Source organism: Rutilus rutilus, assembly GCF_951802725.1.
Source record: "Rutilus rutilus genome assembly, chromosome: 11".
NCBI classification, from domain to species: domain Eukaryota; kingdom Metazoa; phylum Chordata; class Actinopteri; order Cypriniformes; family Leuciscidae; genus Rutilus; species Rutilus rutilus.
In genome coordinates, this window is record NC_140216.1 from 17,608,969 (window position 1) to 17,629,500 (window position 20,532).

The 20,532-nt window shown below is 36.3% G+C and overlaps 1 protein-coding gene across 2 annotated transcripts; it reads left to right on the top strand.

The window, feature by feature from the left end:
• Nucleotides 1–212: 212 nt before the first annotated feature.
• Nucleotides 213–18,523, top strand: lin28ab (lin-28 homolog Ab). Of its 2 annotated transcripts, XM_084423638.1 has the most exons (5): nt 259–713; nt 2,058–2,089; nt 3,264–3,439; nt 12,639–12,817; nt 15,347–16,522. In XM_084423638.1, exons 2-5 carry the CDS (start codon nt 2,080–2,082, stop codon nt 15,564–15,566), a joined length of 585 nt encoding a protein of 194 aa, XP_084279764.1. In that variant the 5' UTR covers nt 259–713; nt 2,058–2,079; the 3' UTR covers nt 15,567–16,522. The 2 variants fall into 2 exon arrangements, with proteins under 2 accessions (XP_084279763.1, XP_084279764.1); XM_084423637.1 differs by lacking the exon at nt 2,058–2,089 and having other exon boundaries at nt 213–713; nt 15,347–18,523.
• Nucleotides 18,524–20,532: the final 2,009 nt, after the last annotated feature.

Here is a 20,532-nt window from a genome sequence, read left to right on the forward strand (position 1 = left end):
ATGTGATTTAAAAAATGTATTGTGACTGTTTTATATGCTTACATGCTGCATTATTTTGTAAAAAAAAAAAAAAAAAAAAAAACATCCGTATTTCGTTACTTTTAATAATGCGCAGTAAGTAGTCCGCTTGAAGGCCATTAGCAATCCGTGCAGAGCCAGAGATCCAGCTGCACGTTTGATTGACATTTAATGAGTGCGTCATGTGATCCACCGAGTCATATGCCAATTATAAAGAGAGTTCTACTGGTTCTGTTCGGAATGTTTCATTATGTAAAGCTTCGTGACTAACTCATCTAACAGGTGCTGCACCTTTTCTTTCGACATGAGTCAGCAACCTGTGCTCTTGTTGAGAGTGCGTCTGGGAAGCAGATGAACGCCATCCAAGAATCTTGCATGAATATTTAATTGGAAAGTGGATGCGGCTTTAATTGTGTTTGTGGGTGACGGGACGCATGACAATCCAAATACAGTCATCAGAGCAAAGCCACAGCAGGAGCCCTGACTGACTCACTGCTCCTCATTCATTCACACACGCTCGGCCTATAGCCTATAAAATGCTTTCGAAGAGGAGGAGGAGGAGGGGGGAAGTTGGAAGGCTTTTAGGTTTTCGCAAGGCTGGTGTCCAATCCACATTAGTAAATTAAACAACAGAGAGAAACTTAAAGATTTTCATATCAAGATGCCCCCGACGAAACCGCATCTGAATCACACAGGTGAGAAATTTATGATAGTCATAGAGCATTCTAAAATAACTGACGAATAAATTAAGATACTGTTGAAACAGACATAATGTGTAGCTATATAATAATAATGTATGCAATACGCATAAAATGGATATCTCCAGTATGAAAATATATGGAGCATAAATTTGTCATTTAGGCATTCGGTCATGCTGTGATGATAAAAAAAAAAAAAAAAAAAGAAGCTTTTACTGATATTAAATATGTTTCCCTCCATGCTTGAAGGAATTATGCAGATGCACGTAACTGTAAATTGCTATGTGTGTGAAACACTTGACGCAATTCACATTCATTACGCGCTGGCGTCAGTGATCAATTAAATAGCATTTACACGGCTCAGTGTCTCATTGTTCTCTTTTGTGATCTCTGCTTGAGGTGTGAGAACAATAAGACACTGCGAACATGTGCGCTTCATGAAGCTCAAACCAGAACTTCTGTCATCTTTCAACTTAGTCTGTCAACATCATTAGCTACAGAGACATATTAATTGATGAGTTTATTTCATATTTTCTGTCATTTGAATACAAAAAAGTGACAAGTTACACAGACAGAACCCTGCAAGTAGCCCTATGCATTTTGTGTGCATTGATTTAAAAAAAAAAAAAAACCTTTTATTAAGTGTATTATTTGTGCAACATTACGAAATAAGGCCTATTTAAGGAAAAATACAGTCTTTAAGACGCACAAATGTCTTATGTTATTTTCATATAGGCTATTTAATTTAAAATATTTCACTTTCTAATCCCCCCCCCCACACACATTAATAACTAGGAAAAAAATTGCAGTAGGCTATATGTACCTACTGTGTTTTGTAGAGATAATTCTCATAAGTAACATATTGACCTGTTAAATATTAAAATAGGCTAACACAATATTAAAAAATATATAATGTTTTCGAAGAACACTTAATTTTTGAAGATGGATGTGAGATAGATTAACAAATGTCTTATGCAACAAATCAATACTTTTATGAAGAAAGTGGTCAGGCTTTTATTGCTGTCCCAATGTCTATCCACTATGTGGTGTGTGTCAGCATGCTGAGGGTCATTTCATAGGTTTAAGAGGGGAGGCCACTTCCTATTCCCCAAGCTTACTCGTTCTCAATCTGTGATTGGCTCATTGGCGAATTTGGACCCTACCGCTGCAGAAATGTGCAATTCATCAGCTCAAGTTGAGCATCACGTAGACTTGACCTAAAACTGAGGGAGGCTAGCCTAATAGAGGAGATGCTACAGTGACCCGTGTCCTATATGATTCACTCAGGAATTAACACTGACCACTGTTTTATGATCTTTTTCCGTGGTGTGAACCAAGAAGAGGTTGAAGACATCCTGGAGACATGGCTGAAGGTGAGGTCGTGGGTGATCTTCCAGTGGGGGGTCAGTGAAGAGAGAGTGGAATAAAGAAGAGGGGGTGGGACGGATCTTCTGCATTGTCTTTCAGATTTGGGGATCTTTACAAAGGGCTCTTCCCAGAAGCCCTGAAATTTTTGCGTCGTTACCGCTAAAATGTATACCCCAAATCTTTTGTTTGTTCGTTTCTTCTGGCATCGGTAAAGTAGTATTATTTAGTTTGAGTTTGTTTTAGTTTGAGTTTTGAAATGTGGAGGAAAGTCTGAAGCTTTTTCAGTAGCTACACGGGATTTATTTGGAGACTGATGGGCGAGATGGGTGAAATGGGCTCGGTTTATGAGCAATATTACACAGGTGAGCGGGTATATTTGTGCTTATGATTGATTACTTAGAGTGCACGAGAACGCGCATTGATGAATCAACTTTCAGCTATTTTAGCCTTGCGTAGCCTATAATTTAATGATAAAAATAGTACTTTAAGGGAGCTTGATGAAATATTGATTTTTGATCAAAAAAAAAAAAAAAAAGAAAAGTCGTTTGATAATCTTTTACAATAGGTCTCACTGTACAATAGTTCATACTGCTAAATCACTGGTGACACATATGGAAAATATACCCATAGGCCTATTCAGGTTTCTCATGGCCTGACTGCAATATTCCCTATTTTGGAAATTGCATTTCCCAGATTTAGTGATGATTGTAATTGAAAACATAAATGAATATATTTCTTGAGGGAAATTGAATGAATTATTGCATTTTCACTTTCATTTAACACAATCTGTAAAGAAATAATCTAAGAAAATTGTTGAAGTTACCTGTTGAAGTTGGCTATTGATAGCCTACTCTATACTCTCATTACAAATGACATATTTATTTGCGTCACAAACGTTGTTTTGGTTTATATAGTGTAAAATAAGTACTGAACAAAGAGAAAGTAAATGTATTCGCAAGGACAAATCCATTTCGAGACGCATTTCATTCACTCGCGTTTCGCACTAGTCTATCTTCTGGCATTTTCACGCCAAGCGTCATGCATTCTCTACGTCGAAACAGCAAAGTTAGAGCTTAGCCTACTGATTTATTTTGTTGATTTATTTTTGTCCACTTTCGATATCGAGATATTTGTGTTTGTAAAGTTAGTTGAGATTCTTGTTTGTGTGCTTTTATGAAGGGGGCTGTGCAAAGACAGAGGAGGAGGAAGCCGCGAGCTCCGAGGAAGACTCGGGCTCGTTCCGTGGCGCTGGGGTCTGCAAATGGTTTAACGTGCGGATGGGCTTCGGCTTCCTGTCCATGACCCATCGTGAGGACATCTGTCTGGACCCACCCGTGGATGTGTTCGTCCATCAGGTGAGAGCAAATAAATCCTGCCGTTTTTATGCACCGGATCTGATAGCCTAAGGCCTTCCACTGTCCCTTATCATAGCTTTATTTTCTCATGGTTTACACGACAAAAACTCTGGTTACTATAATAGCCTAAACTAAATATGTTCAGTAATAGTACATTTATAATTAGCTTGCACCATTTATAAAGCTTCAATTTAGTGTTTGGTGTTGATGCACGAACATTAACGCCTAAATATTCGATAGGCTATCAAAACCTGCATTCTTAAAAATAAAGGTTCTTCGTTCGTTCAGCAAAGAAACCTCTTTTTATCAGCATCAGCAACCTTTTTTCGCTTTATAGGGTTCTTCAGTTGGCTGTGTGGTGATTTGTTAAGTCGTGCATGGTCTCTGCTGGATGTTTTGTGTGTAGTGGACAATAAGTTATTAGTTTAAAAGGCGTCTTTTATTTGACATAGGACTTTAAAGCTCTTGTTTTGGCTCTAATTGGGACCTTTATTTTTTTTTAACATAAAGATGTTGCAGGTTTTATTTTGAGTGATTAAATTTATTTGGATATTTGGGAAATTTTCACATTTCTGGTGGCGTTTGGAGGTTTAGACTGATATGTTGGTAATTGCTTTTTATGAGAATTGGAAGGGTCAGAAAGCACTATCTGATTGTATTATTATTTTTTTTAAATCGGGTTTTAAAATATGCCAAATTTATTAACCCATTGAAACTAATCAATGCTATATTTATAAGTGCAATTTAATATAAAATATGTGCAGACTTTACCAGTGACACTAACCTCTCTATTTACAATGTTTAGATATGTTACCCTGGACCACAAAACCAGTCACATGGGTCAATTTTTTGAAATTGAGATTTATATATCATCTGAAAGCTGTAAGCTTTCCATTGATGTATGATTGTTAGGATAGGACAATATTTGGCTGAGTTACAACTACTGAAAATCTGGAATCTGAGCGTGCAAAAAAATCGAAACATTGAGAAACTCGCCTTTAAAGTTGTCCATTAATGCTGCATTCACTCACAAAAAATAAATGTTTTATATATTTACGGTAGGAAATTTACAAAATATCTTCATGGAACATGATCTTTACTTAATATCCTCATGATTTTTGGCATAAAAGAAAAAATAATAATTCTGACCTATATAATGTATTGTTGGCTATTGCCACAAATATACCCGTGCGACATGTGACTGGTTTTGTGATCCAGGGTCACATATATCCTTTGTCTCAATTTTACTTGCAGGCCTGTACTTTTACATTACTTCCAAGGATTGGCACTGAAATATTTTGCAAAACAAAAGTGATTTAGTTCTGGTAGAGTTGGGTGAATTCCTGTAGCTCAAACTGTCCCAAAAATATGCTATTTCTTGTCATTCGTGTCTGAGCTTTCTCACAGGGACACAGGTTCAAGTCCGGTCTGCAGCGTGTCCATGTTCCATGTCCAACTTTCCTTCATACCATCTTTTAAATAAAGACAAACAGCCCAAAAATGAAACCACAGTGAATATCTTAAATCTAAAATCACTCATATTGGCTACAGTGATTCACACAAAGTGCTATATTTAAAAAATCTTGTTGAGTTTACTGTCTCCAGTCCTGAACACTTACCTTCTCACTCAGCAATAATTTAACAAGCTATTGCCACAGAACAACCAGCAAGTCGGCAAACAGTGGATCACCTATCGCCCCGAGCCAAATGAGCTGCTGCCTCATGACTTGAGGTCATTGTGTAAAATTACCCAGAGATTAGAGCATCTTACGGGCAAGCAGCCCTACACATAGTGTCAAGTGATCTCTCTGTCTCTCTAAGTAAGAGGTCTTCGGTTACCTCCAGACTGGCTGTCTGGGAGGCTAAACAGAGGGTGTTAGGGCTTAGCATACATCACCTGTAAGTTGATTGACTGCACATTATGACGTAAAACTGTGATGGGAACAACCAAAAATTTTAAACAAAAACTGATATTTGTCATTTACTCACCCTCATGTCATTCCAAACTTGTATGACTTTCAGTTTTGGTTACCATTAACTTCCATTGTGTGGGGACATTTATAAAATTATCAAAGAAAATCATACAGATTTTGAACAAAATTAGTGTGAATAAATACATTTTGGGTGAATTACGCCTTTTAAAAAATGTCCTGAAAGTATAAATGCATTAAGTTATGTTGATTTAATTAAGTGATTTGAATGCAGGGAGTATTCAAGACTTTTTCACATCGTATACTGAAAAAAAAAAAAAACGTGTGTTGGATTTATATGATTTTATCATGTACATCGGTTCTACATGAATCAGTTAACACGCACATACTTTGTACATGTAAAACATGCAACAGTTTTAGTTGTCGACATCAAAAAATTATTTGAGTATTTGATTGGTTCACATTCGACTTACCTAATTTAATCTAGCAAACTGCACATTTTAGAGAATTACATTAATTGGAAGCAAATCAATATTTAAAATCATAAATAGCCTAATGATTAAATCAGACAGTATGTTTTCCCTTTTTTGTGTGTTTATGTAAACCTCACATCAAGGCTTTGTGTAAGTCTTCATAAACCAGCCAAATGGGCATAGTTGTCGCTTGTTGCTTATTAAAAAAAAAATTGCCAGAGAGCCACCAATGAATCGGCTGATAAATCAATGAATGCAGCACAACTCCTTAAAGCAATATTTCTCCCAAAATATAAATTCTGTCATAATTATCCTCATGTCATTCAGTACATGTAAAACTTCCTTTCTTCTTCAAAACACAGAAAACAATTATACTTTTAACAATCTTTTACATGTTTTTGTTTATACAATGAAAGTCAGGTGGATCCAGAATATCCAACCTGATCTCACGGGAAAACGTACAAATTCTACGAGGTGGCTAATTCGTACGAATTCATACGACCTCACTCGTACGATTTTTGTAAAATCGTACATATTTTACGAATTGCCCAATTCGTATGAATTCATACGAATGACCTACCCCTGACCCAGCCCCTAAACCTACCCATCACGTGGGTTTAGACAAATCGTACAAATTCGAACGAGTGAGGTCGTACGAATTCGTACGAATTAGCCAACTTTTTATCATTCGTACGAATTCGTCCGAATTGGTCGTGAGATAGTGTATATGATTATACATATATGATTGGAACATCATGAGGATGAGTAAAATGATAGAATTTTCATTTTGGGGTCAACTGTCCCTTTATTCACTATTGAAATGTAGGTTAACACTTCAGAACAAATGCAGTGAGAATTTGACTTTGTTTGCTTGGAGAAAGATTTCCAGAAATTTTTGGGTGGTTTGGTTTTAATAATCTCTTTCTGTGGATGTATTGATATTGCTCAGAGTAGAGTGACTGCCATAGGACCTACCAGGTTAAAAAAAGACAATGGCTGTCATTGTCAAACCTTCAGAAGGAAATCCTGCCTTCCTTAAATCTTTGAATCACTGAATGAATGGTGTTTGTGTGCGAGGATGACCAAAAAGAGGGGTCAGTGGAGAGAGATTTCATAATTAATGGTGAAAAATAGTTGAAAGAGAATGTTGGGAATGGAGACCAAGAGATTGGAAAAAGGGGGGCAGGGAGAGAGTATTTTGGGGGAGGGGGTTGTTAGCTAAATTCATTGACAAAAAAACCCCTCTGTAGTAAAAGAGGAGGGTGAGTGGTAGAGAAGGTCAAAGGATAGAGCTGTGGATGGTTTCAGGAAGCTTTGGCGGGGGTTGGGCCTGATTCCTTCTCCAGCGACCCCCTCCTGTGTGAGATGGGTGTCAGAGCCAAGACTGACATCATGTGAGAGCCAAAACGTGGACCACTGTGAACGTCTCACCTGGTGTAGCTAGCAGTATTGGGAATTGCTACATTGAAATGGTCAGCCTTTTAAAGGGGACCTATTATGCCCCTTTTCACAAGATGTAAAATAAGTCTCTGATGTCCCCAGAGTGTGTATGTGAAGTTTTAGCTCAAAATACCCAACAGATAATTTTTTACAGCATGTTTAAATTGTCACTTTTTGGTGCTCAGAAAAACGCGCTGTTTTAGTGTGTGCCCTTTAAATGCAAATAAGCTGCTGCTGCACGGCACAGGGGGCGGAGCTTCATGAGCTCACGCTCAGTCTCAGGAATGATGAAGATAATATCAGAAACTCTCAGTAACGGTGTTCATTTCGACCCGGAGTCGGACAATAATGCCTACAGAGTCAGAGTGCTGTATGGAGATGGAACAGGTATAGTTTAGTTTAATTACGGTTATAACGTATTTGTCATCTGCTTGTATGTATCCACTATTAATAGCCTACAAGTCTGCTGTTTCGGACCAGGTCCGACTCCGAATGATGATCAAAAATATACTGATGGGTTTAATAAAGTCACACAAAAGATGAAGCGTCAGTTTTACTCCAGAAAATCACCGTAAGAGCTGAGTAAGCACAGTATAAGAAGTGCGTAAGTACATAAACGTATTTCGGTAGAGTTGAGGGAGCATTTTCTTTGAAAACAAAATAATTCCACCTCGTCTTCAGCGGCTGCCTCAGATTTCGGGAGTAAATAGAGAGAGCTATGTGGATTAATACATCCAGCCACACAACACCTAAAACGCTTGGGAGACATTCTCGTCAGTGCAGCAATGGCGGATGTGTACAGCTCGCTGTGAACTCGATCAGGGCGGTTCTATGTTAAAACGGCAGTGTCTGTCAACACTCGTGGGCGGGGCCTGTGGTTTTAGTGACGTCACTAAAGCCGCATTCTGAAAACAGGTCGTTGGGAGACACTGCTGATGATTTATGGGGATTAATAAAAAAGGAGTGAGTGGATTTTTATCACTAATGGGTGGTTGTGTACACACACTGGCAACACACATTTATGTCCAAACAGCATGCAAAAGTGAATTTTGCATAATAGGTCCCCTTTAACAAACTACAGTTTAAAGAAGTTAAAGCAGAACTCGGCAACTCTAGCGAACTCTAGTCACTTCTTCGCTGATTTTCCCTTTTGTTGTCGCATGTTTTCCCCACGAGCTCCCCCTACAGCTGTGGTGGGCGTATATTTCACAACACGGTCGTAAAAAACTCACTTGCGGCGGCCTCCTCCCCCTCTCTACCGCTGCTCATGTGCATTTGTTTTGATCGGAGCAAGCCAACTGTATCGTGTGGAGCTATGTCTACCGATGTGGGTAATCTGGTAATACATCATACATGCGTGTGTTTATGTCGAATTGCCGTAAAGCAATTTGTGTTTCGCGCTCGTTCTCGCTTCTCACGAGACTTCCAATTTCTATCTTGCCGGGACGGTAGTCCCCAAGTTGCAAGGTTGGTTTTCCGCCTGGGAACGCTGGGGGGAGCGGGGAAAGTCACCAATATCACCAGAAGAGGTTGTTTAACCATCCAAATGATTTCTAGACAGTTTTATTAAGTAAAAAAAGTTACCAAGTTCTGCTTTAAACAGCCTAGCTTTTTTCTTCCCAACAGAAGCTCATTGGAAAAATGTGCCTCTACCTCTTAATTTCCTGCAAAACTCCCAAAACACTACAATTCATTGCAGTTTCCGGCTAAAATGAACACTAGTCGCAGTAAAACAACAACAACAACAACAACAACTTTTATTCCTTTTCACACAAATTATGAGTACAGGGGCAAAATATCAATTAATAAAGACTCATTTTCACTTGGTTCCTTGCACAATACTATGTTGTGATCTCAAAATGCTTTAAGTGTATGATTTGTATAGACTAATCACATAAGTGATTACACTCTAGTGTATGGCTTTTCTGACGTAGTAAACTTGCTCGGTAGCTCAGCATTGAGACACAAGTCATACAACTTGTTAAAAGAGCTCAAAGACTTGTAGAATCAAGCTAAAACGGCATGGTTACATTAGCAAATGCGTTTTTATCTCTCTTTTGTTAACTCTATTGGTTAGGTTTTGGTTGGGTTTAGTGTAAGTGGTGCATTATTTACAAATGCGATTGAACATTAACCTTTTTGCGCCACTCACCGGACATTTAATTTCCGAACTGCCCCAAAACACACAACTACTAATGTAATAAAATGTTGCTAAAATAAACAAGAAATGCAGCCTGGTGTTTTGCTCTTAGAGAGAATGTGTGGAATTTATTACAGACCATTAAGAGTTTAATGGGTAAAACACTAAAAACATTCTTTTAAAGCATGTCCTCGCAAGAAGATATTAAGCAATTTTAATATAAGGACATATTTTAAGGTACAGAACCAATACTACCAACTTAGGTAAATACTTCAGTCCCACTTTATATTAGGTATATTTAACTACTATGTACTAACATTTAAATGAATTATTTGATACAATGCACTTAGTGTGTACTTTTACATTGTACTTTATTTATTAAATGTATTTATTTAAAAAATACCTGCATTTTTGTATTTATTTAATAATTACATCTGTAATTACACTGTTGACCCTTTCCCCTACCTCTTAACCCACCCTTAAACCTATACCTATAACACCAAACCTGTCCCTAACCTTACCCGTGTCCCACCTCAATCGCAGCAAGTGTTTTGCAATACAACATGAACACAATACATTGTACTTATTTGTTGATGTAAGTATATAGTAGTGTGACCAATTATTCTCTAAACATAATGCATACATCAGCTTGATACCATGATCTCACACATACCAACTTGTCCGATATTTGGTCTCCAAGTTGTTGTTTGTTAAGAGTACTAGCAAGAAAGTTGTTGTTAAAGGTAGATCCTTTCTCAAGCCCCATTTCCATGCATCTGTAGAGCAAGTATCTCAGGAATGTGAGCTTCCCCCACCTTTTCCCATAGCAAACCCAGAGCTTGATGGCCAGGGTGAGATTTAACCAGATGGCGTTATTTTGGGAAAGCTCATCTGCCCATCCCAGTCATTTCAATAGCCGCACGTTCATTGCTTTTTCTAGAGAAACAATAAAGGTGCAAATGTGATGTTTGAGTAACATCCAGTCTCCTAAGATGCTATTGTCTGGATTAATTTTGAAAGTAGATATGTATCTTTCGCTGGATATGATATCTTACAATATTCTGCATGTAGGCTGCTGGTTTGAGTCTTCAGTTTCGGATGCAGCCATTGATGGACACAGATCTTCAAAGTTAATTGGTGGTGAGACCAGATGAAGAAGGCGTTTTGAACTGAGTGTTATATGAAGAGGTTGTTGTGTCGCTGCCAGAGTGAAAGGGGATGTAGCAAGTAGCAACATTGTTGGGGGCAGGGAAGATTGTGTTTTTACTGGTTCTTACAGAATTGCACAGCTCTGCGAGAAAGGTTAATGCTGAAGTGAATTGACTATTCAATGTGGCTTAGTTAAACTTATTTTGTTGAGATGGCATGCTGAAAGTGGGAACTTTGCTTAAATGTGCAGTGTACAACAGAGAAGACTTGATCTTCCACCTACAGTGTGAAAAATCTGAAGTAATTATCGTGTTTAATTTTCAACTTTTTATTTGACTATACTTCCAAAAGTTAAAAAGGCTTTTAACACAAAATTAAAATGATAAATGCAAAATAATCTTTTTTCATTGCCCAGAACTGGATGGCACACAAAAGCAACATGCAACAACAAAGTAATATACTACATTTAGCAGAATAGAGCGGGGTGATAGTTTAAATCTTTCAAAGATACAAGCAATCAAGCAATTGAGACCTGAGAGTTCATAATCATTTATTACATATAATTTCTTACATGGCATAAAAAAGATCTTTAAAAACTGGATATCTGCATGAATATGTGTACATATAATTTTATTTTTATATCAAATTTGTATTAAATTATAATTTGGCAAGAGGAGGGGCTGGTAATCATAATTTGTATATAGGCTTGGGACTCGAAAATGTATTCCAATTCTGTAATCGATACTCAAGGTCAGAATCAGATATTTGTTATAAAATAAAAATAAAATATTCCGGTTATCAATTCCTGTTTGCTTTATTTTAATGTGGTTTTAAACCATTCAAATGCCACTCATAGCCTAGTGCACAAAAAACGAATTGAGTTCTCTTTCAAGTCTTCTTGTGGTTGAACGGACAAACACACACAATTATGTCAAAATGTCCTCGTAAACACAGTTGGTTATGTCTTAAGTGAATGTAAACAGTTACAAAAAATGGATCCGTGCATTAGATCTTAAAGTGACAGGAGCCTAATAAAGGCCCTGATATACTTCAAGTGAAATCGAAAAACAAACTGCTGTAACGTCAAAATCAAGCCAAAATGAACTTGGTTTGGAGTTCGGTTTGGGAGTTCAATACAGCTAGCCAAAGCAAACTTTCTGGAAAAATAAACTGCTGATGAACACCTTTGTACTACCATTGGTCCGTGGCGATTACCTAATAGGTAGGTGTGCGAGGAGGCTCCGCCTTCTTTCACGTGGAAATCTTTTCCGGTTCATTTCTCCCGTTCACTCCTCCGATGTCAGACATCCGTGAGTGAAAACATGAACAGACTGGAGAGCTGCTTTATTGTAGAAAATGAAGTTGTACTTCTGATGAAATGAGACACTGACACTGTTTTTCATGTTTAAATAGGGGTAAAGCTGCTTGATTTGAAACAATATAGGGCTATATAAATAAATGTGATGTTACTACTAGAATGCCGAATTGCAGAGCTTGTGCAAACATATCCTTGTTGTTGCTATGATCAGATGCTTTATTAAAAAAACCGCTTGCTGTTTTTTCTCAATTATGTTGTGTGTTTATTCTGTTATTGAGAGGAAAGCGTGCAGGAGATATTTCTAAACGCCGCTCTCAGCAGTGTGGGTCGCGTCAGTTGTTCATATTTTTCAGCTGCAACAGAATGTTTTGCAAAAAGACAGAATAAATATATGTTTGATATCTAAATATTTGACTCTTTTTTTTTTTTTTTTTTACCATATTGGAATCAAAACTGGAAATGGATAAGAATCTAAATCAATAAGCAAAATCAGAATTGGAATTGAAATCGAAATTGGGAAAATTCAAATGATACCCCACTCTAATATTCATGTAAATAAATAAATTATATGTATGTTTATAAATAGACACAAATGATTACCAACCCTTTTTAAATAAAACTATTTAAATTTATAATAAATATTTATTTATTTATTAAGAATGAAGAAAAAAAAAAAAGAAGATAAATCAGCAGTTTCATAATGTATGATCCAAGCATCTAAAGCAGTGTTTCTATTATATCTCTGCAGAGCAAGCTTCATATGGAGGGCTTCCGCAGTCTGAAGGAAGGGGAAGCTGTGGAGTTCACCTTCAAAAGATCATCTAAGGGTCTGGAGTCCTTGTGGGTGACGGGGCCAGACGGGGCACAATGCGTAGGCAGCGAGAAAAAACCCAAGGGTGCCCAAAAACGCCGTTCAAAAGGAGATCGGTTAGTGCTGTCTGTTCTGTTCTACAACATTTTCACTTACACTATGTGATGAATGCTTCATGAAGTACATGAATACAGAATTCATCAATCTGAGAATTGAGTCTTTTCACATTCATGCTTTTACCAGTCATTCTCCTAGTATGGTCAATGCCAAGGTTAAACTCTCAAATATAGAATGTAATATTTCACAAAATCAGTGGGTAAAATGTGTGTGTGTGTGTGTGTATATTACCCATACATATATATATATATATATATGAGATGCCAAGAAATAGGTACAAAATAAAATAAACAAATATAATATATATATGGCATTTTGGGGTAAAATGCCATGCCATGGTCATGTTCTTTCACCTGTTAGGATGTTGGTTCTGCTTTTTTTCCAGATTTGTCTAAATATTGTACTAAACTACCCTCACCCTTACCCCACCTACATACACATATATATATTTTATACACACACACACATATATATGTAAATGTTCAGGATGTTGCTTTTGAATTGCTCTGACACAGTATCTCGAAGAGCATTTCCTTCCAACACCCTGTGCATTGGTGACTTGACCTGCTGAATCAATAGGTTGTTTAAAATCTCATAGCTCAGAATTTAGGCACACACAGTCGCCCACCCCCCACAGCACAACTGCAGGTTATTGATAAGCACCTCCCACAATCCTCAGCTGTATCTAATCACAGTGGTGGGTTGAGTGTGGATCTGAACCCATCAAAGCGATTGCAGTTTTGACAATAGCGCATGAATGACAGTGTCATAAGCTCAGTTACGCAGCAGTGCATTGTTGCAGTAGTGACAGTCCTGTCATTTCTACGAGAGCAGCTGCCATAATCCGCTATCGCAACAAATTCAACATGACAATTTCCCATTTAGTAAAATGTACTTTCTCCTGCTGCTTATCATTGCTACTCCATCTTTCTCTCTGTCTGTTGCTCCCGATGGAGGATCAGATCCTGCCCTTTTAATTAATAACAGATGTAGGTGCCTGAGAAAGGTCAGAGGTGAATGCTGCCATAGCAACCCTGAGGTGTGATGTATGTGAACCGGGTGGGGGTGGGCAGGAGAGAGCAGGGATCAAAGTGCAAAGGTCATGCTGCATATTGAAACAAAGAGCCAAAGAGATGCCCAACCTCCTCCGAAGCACACCACCTTCCTCTGGCCGATCAATACCTCCCCCCCTCAGTTCTCCTGCAGGGAGACTGATGGACTTAAATGCACAGGAAGTTTTCATTTAAACGAATAGCCAACCCCAAAATGGAAATGGTTATATTTTTAGGTGACACTGGAGAATCGTGCTAAACTCCACTCTGCTTTAGAAGACTTGGAATGTAGCACAAATCATGTGAACAAATCATTGTTTATTCATTATATTTTTATAAAAAGTTATTGTAAACTCCACTTATACAGCTCTTATATGTACAGCTTCAGAAGACTTGGAATATAGCGCCAATCATGTAAACTTTTATTTGATTGTTTATTTGTTTATTTTATTCATATTTTAAGTGAATTGTGAATAAGTTATCATACTTAACTCAAATACGTTTACTAAACTCAAATCAATTTAATTCATTTTTATTTATTTATTTATGTGAATAGTAAATAAGTTGTGAATAAGTTCATACTAAACTCACATTTATATGTATTTATTTACTTTTATATTTTAAGTAAACCATACAATACTGAACTCAAATTTATTCTTTTTATTTATTTATTTATTAAGTGACTTATCATATTTAACTTATATTTATTTATTTGTTTTGTTTGTTTGTTTAAGTGAGTCGTAAACAGGTTGTGAATAAGTTATCATACATATTTTTTCTTCTATTTATTTCTTAAGTGACTCGTAAATAAGTTAACATTAAACTCATATTTATTTGTTTGTTTGTCACTTGTAAATAAGACGTGAGTCAGCTATCATACTAAACTCGAATTTATTTATACATTTATTATATTCAAGAAAATCGTGAACAAGTTATAATAAAGTTGGTTATTTATTTTTATTATTATTATTGATCATCATCAATCATAAGAAGAATAATCATAAGTAGAATAAGAAGATAGTCATAATCCTTTTTGGAGCTCAGTTGTATCCATCCCCATTCATCTTTACTGTTCACTCTGCTCTTTTTTTTTGTGTCATTTCTGCTGAACATCATGAGGGGATTCTATGGTGCTGTAGATGTACACAAAACATTGTCATTCTCCTTTTACATCATTGTCTTTACATAGATAATAAGACAGGATAATAATGCCATGTAAAACATCTCACATACTAACATCTTGAACTTTAAGAAAGTTGTGCATACTAGTCATATTGCAGTTCCGTTCGGTTAAGCAACAAGATGTCTGCCTCATAATCATAAACGCTTCACATGCTAAATACTAATTGGCTCTCTCATATATGTCCTACCCTGGATTGATAATTCTTTCACAGTGGCCCTTGATTTCAAACATTTGACTGCCCTCTAGTGGTCTTTCATGCAAATAACACCTTTGTTTTCCCGCACCATTTACAGATGCTTCAACTGTGGAGGGCCAAATCATCATGCCAAAGAATGCCAACTACCACCTCAGCCTAAAAAGTGCCATTTTTGCCAAAGCATCTCCCACATGGTGGCCAACTGTCCAATCAAAGCACAACAGTTGTCACCAGGATCTCAGGGAAAATCAACAACCTCAACAGGAGAAGATGATGACATGAGCCACACCCCCTTACCTCCCGAGAGCTCTGATTAGTTGGGGGAAGGTTGTCATGGAAACACAAGCACCAATCAAAAAATGTCAAGCTGCTTTTGGAACTAACTCAGGTTTTTCTTTTTCAAACAGCAGAAATGAATGTCCCCTCTTACTTTTGTACTTTAGTCAGGAAATTAAAAACCAGATTAAATGAATATAGAAAGTTATACTAAGAAATACGATTACTATCCTATCCATCTTTATATGTTAGCCTTTTTGTTCGTTAAAATATCTGTAGCTCAGCTGTGCAAGGTCCTTCTGTCTATTCACAGAATTGATTTGGGATGAATTCCAGATATTTTAGATGGAGTATGATGATGATGATGATATGAATGTATTCAGAGGGCAAATCTCACAAAAACATGTCCAAGTCATGACACTTATTTGGAATTTTATAGATCATGTTTCCTTGTCCTTTTCTAAATATTATCTAGAGTTAATCCATATTTATATGCTGCAATTGTATTTTATTTTTCATATTTTTAAGTAATGCAAGTTGGTTGTCACATTGCACAAAAAAACAAAACAAAAAAAATCTTAAATTATGTTTTGCATAATAATGATAATCCCATTTTTTTGATTATTGGGTAAAATGTTGTATGTAGTACAGAACTAATGTACTTGACAGGTTTTGTGAGATCTGCCCTAAAAGTAAGAAGAAAGTGTTAGAGAGAAAGATTTTCATTTTCTGCCTTAGCTAGCAAAGTGTCTTAGATTTGTACTGAAACAATCAATTGCAATAAGCCTGGATATTATGCATATCTGTCTTTGTGCTCAAGTACAAATGATCACTTGCTTTCTGATGACAAAATTAGCTTTGTCATCCACCACTACATTTGAGAAATCTTACTGAATTTCCTTTTTTTTTCTTTCTTGCTGATGTTGTCTGACACTCTTTGTGATTGTTCTAATCCACAGGCCAAATGAATGTTAAAAGCTTGCGTTTGTGCAGATCATACATCCGTCTCTTTGTATCACGAGTGGAAATATTTTGACTGCACTGTCACTAGTTAGTTACAATGCGAAAGACACAGTGACTTTCTTAGATTGTTTAATGCTGTGTAATTGTAACGTAAGGCTTGCTCTCATTTAAAAAATCTGGGAAATTCTAGAAAATGTCCTGAAGAAAATCGACCAAATTCCCAAATGGTACTTGAAAACTAGAGCCAAGACAATAGCACATTTTTTTTAATGTTAAGTGATACTCAAATGATGTGCCGGGTTTGTCAAAGCTTATTCCAAGAGGAGATCCTGACTTACTTGATCTCACTTTATTGTATATAATAATTGTAAAAAGAAATTCAAACCATTGTTATTTATTTGTAGCAACAAACTGACCTCAAACTATGGGATGTTGTGATGGACTCAGTTTGCTCTCAGTCACAACAAGAGCTAATTTCTTTTGCTAATTATTTCATAGTCTAACAATGTTTTTAACTGTAGTAATGAGTTGATTGACAGCCGAGGACCATTATTCACAGTGTTTAAAATAGGCTGAGCATAATTTTGTGACGCACTCATTTTATTTATGGCCTTTCTTTCAAAAAAAAAGTTAGTTAGTTCTCTTTTTGAATGGGAGCAACTGAGTTGTCAAGCTTCACTGTTTGAGGAAAGCATTGTCTTTGCCAAATGAAAGCATAATGAATTGTGTATTCTTTTAGCCTTTTTGTATATTTGACGTAGTCTTCAAACTTTCAGAAACTCAGTGGAAAAAAACTAAACTAAACACTTGTAACAATACTACAATTATTTAATATTGCTTGCAGCAAAGCACAAACCAGTTTGGTTTCAACTCAAATGAACTTGACTTAGGAAAAATCTTCTATTTTAAACAAGACACAATGGGAATGGTCATTTCATATAATCACTGCATGCGTTGAACTCATGGTTTAATGTTACAATGGTTTGTTAGTAACCTCAAAACTATCAGCACATCACTTTTCTTTCGGTTTCTGTATTATTGCATGGGAGTAGGTGTTAGAGTAGTTTAATAGGATTGGGTGGATGGGTCTTGCCTAGAACAACCTGTTGAAAACTTTGCAGTTCAAGGGATGTGAAGGTTTCTTTCTGATTGAATCTTAGTTCATGCCATTATTGTATATTGCATTTTCAATATTTTTATTGTATTGTTTTTTTAATCTTTATTTAAAGTGAGAACAAGATACGTAACTTGTTTTGAATCTATACAAATCTACCTCAGGGTGTGTTGAAATGAATTAAATGGACTTTGTTACCGGAACATTGTCCGTTTAAGTGTGTATGTGATGTGTGCGTGTGCTCTTTAGTTTTATTTTTATAGGTTTAATGTATTTAATTTTGGAGGTGTGAGTTTCGGTCAAAAGTGTTTGCATTTTTGGTTTACATTTAGACCAACTCACAAGACAATTGCAACTGTAATATTGCTCAAGTTGTCTTTTTTAAAATCTTTTTTTACTGTAATGTATCTGAGATTGTCAACTCAGGAATATGTGTTAATTATTTCTTGTTTGTTTCTAATGAAGAGGATAATCAATGTTGGTGACCTTGATTTTTTTTTTTTTTGTGTGTTGTTATCATGATTATAATTATTGCTGATGTTCACTGATGCTCAGGGTTCCAAATGCTGCACAGATACGAAACCCTGCTCATGTCTAGTTAGTGTTTCCTTTGGTCTTCTTGCGTTCTCGTTGCATGTGGTAGGCTGTGGTTAAGACTGTGTGTTTCATGTGCGTTTGATGAAGACAAATATGTTTTTGTTCCAGTGACCAAAGAATGTAGCCACATTGAATATGGCAAACGGATAGCGTGGAGCTCGGTTTGTGGAGTGTCCTCTGCATTGATCCATGTTAATTGGTTTCAGAGAGAACTATTTCATTTTCAGTTTATCGTGACAAAGCATGCAAAGAATGTTGTGCCCAAAAAAATGTGTTTTCAGTGTTGACAACTGCTTTCTAGTGAATAAATATCTTTTTATGATTATGCTGGTATTTTGTTACTTTCACAAGCGGTGTGATGGCGTTGGGTGTGTGTGGTTAAGAGGGAGGTGATTCTTTTAAATGAGTTTTTTTGGCTTATAGCAAGTATCAGAAACTTGCAGCCTCGCTTTTATTTTCTTTATATTCCTGCTATAAACTTTATTTTCTTCAGTGAAAAAAGAAGAAAAAAAAGGCACAATAAAAAGATTAACAAGTGTTATCTTGATTTTTCATTCACACCAAATTTAATCTCAAGCAAATTATATCAGAACTGTGACTTGTTTTGCAGAGGAAATGATAGAAAAACTGAAATTGGACCAATCAGCTATGAGCAATGTCACTCCCCCAATTACGTGGGCTCGGCCTTTCTTTGTGGCTCCGCCTTGGTCCTTTGCTTGGGCTCATCGGCTCATCAGCTCCACCTGGTTCTCCACCTCCATCAGCTTCATCTCCATCAGTCGTTCCCCTGGTGTCGTCAGCCAAGTCTCCATCATGGCTTCTCCCTCCCTCGACTCCACTGTGGGCCATGGGTCCCCTCCATCACTTTAATTGATGTTGAACAAATGATAAACAGATGAACAAAGGATAAAGCTTGGGTTGCTGAATCAATCCCTTTCTTCAAAAGCACTTTTTGTAAATTATAATTACAGATCATAACCTAGATGTGCTGTGTTTGACAGAAACCTGACTAAAACCAGACGATTACATTACTTTAACCCCTTAACTGTCACCCCCCCTTTTTTCGCATAGACAAAAAAATCACTATACAAACTTAAATGGTTGTAGTTCAAGAATGCTTTGGAATATAGACATATGGTTGGTCTTGTTTTTAAGAAGACATTTGCCAGATTATTGTAGAAGTGAAATAAATTATGAAAGTGAAACAGAAAAAAAGTTATATAAGTTTTAGTTTATGAAAATATAGAATGTAAAAATATAATTATTAATATTTTATATAAAATATATATATTACAAAATATATTTTACTCTAAAACTGCTAGAAAATTAAAGCCAAAAATCTAAACAAGTTGTGTTCCAAATTTTAGGTTGATATCTCAAAAAATGAGCTTTCAGTAAGATTTTATTTGGGCGCAGTACCAAACTTTTTCACTGGATGGACAGCCAGCTTCCTTACTGACCATATAAGGGCGTCTCCATTTTCATATATGTTTTGAGTGATCTGAACCATTTATTTCCATAATTTCATACAATTTATGAAGTATACATCCTATTCAGAAATAGTATGGGTGTTTTGGCAGTATTTTATTTGATTTCAACCTCTAATAAACATAAAAAGAGCACATATGTGCATTATAGCTCGCTGCCGCTACGTGCCGCATCACAAATCGAGAATCCATAATATTTTTCTTTATATTCTAAACATTTTCAGACCTTTTTTTCTCATAACATTTAATCTTTTGAACTCTTGGCATGAAAACAAACTGAGGTTTCTACCAATCTTTCATGATTTTTCATGTTTATTTCTATTTCAAAATAAAGGCCTAAACACACCTAATGAATATGAAATATTCTTGTTGCAAATTGATAAATTACTGCTCCTCTGTAATTTATTTAAAAAAACAGCCACCAAATATGAAAACTAGAGATTGTAAGCTTTCAAATGATATATAGTTTGTCAATATTACTTTAGGTTTTTACTAAGATATTATTGTTCTAAATATATATGGGCAAACGTCCCACCTGTGGGACGGTGACAGTCCACCACCCAAGATTACCGTTATTAACACAAGCCTCGTCTGGTTAAATGTTGTTTTATCATTTTATTAGTAATTCTCTCTCTGTTTTGTCGCAGAATTGTACACAGATGACAACATGACATGGATGATTTTTTTGAAGGTGTGTGATGCTGCTCTGCGAGCTAAAAGCTATAAACTATATAAAGAACTATAAAGATTTTTTTTTTCTTCTATAAACAACTTAATGGTCAGCATACATAACATTTGTCACATGTTGCTGGAGAGATTGAATGCATTTGTAGACAAGATATCCTG

Bases quoted from the DNA above. Each gene is read 5' to 3' on its own strand.
- lin28ab (XM_084423637.1), top strand. From the start codon at position 680: ATGCCCCCGACGAAACCGCATCTGAATCACACAG. The intron at 3,440-12,638 runs GTGAGAGCAAAT...ATATCTCTGCAG, and splicing joins TGGATGTGTTCGTCCATCAG to AGCAAGCTTCATATGGAGGG. The intron at 12,818-15,346 runs GTTAGTGCTGTC...CACCATTTACAG, and splicing joins CGCCGTTCAAAAGGAGATCG to ATGCTTCAACTGTGGAGGGC.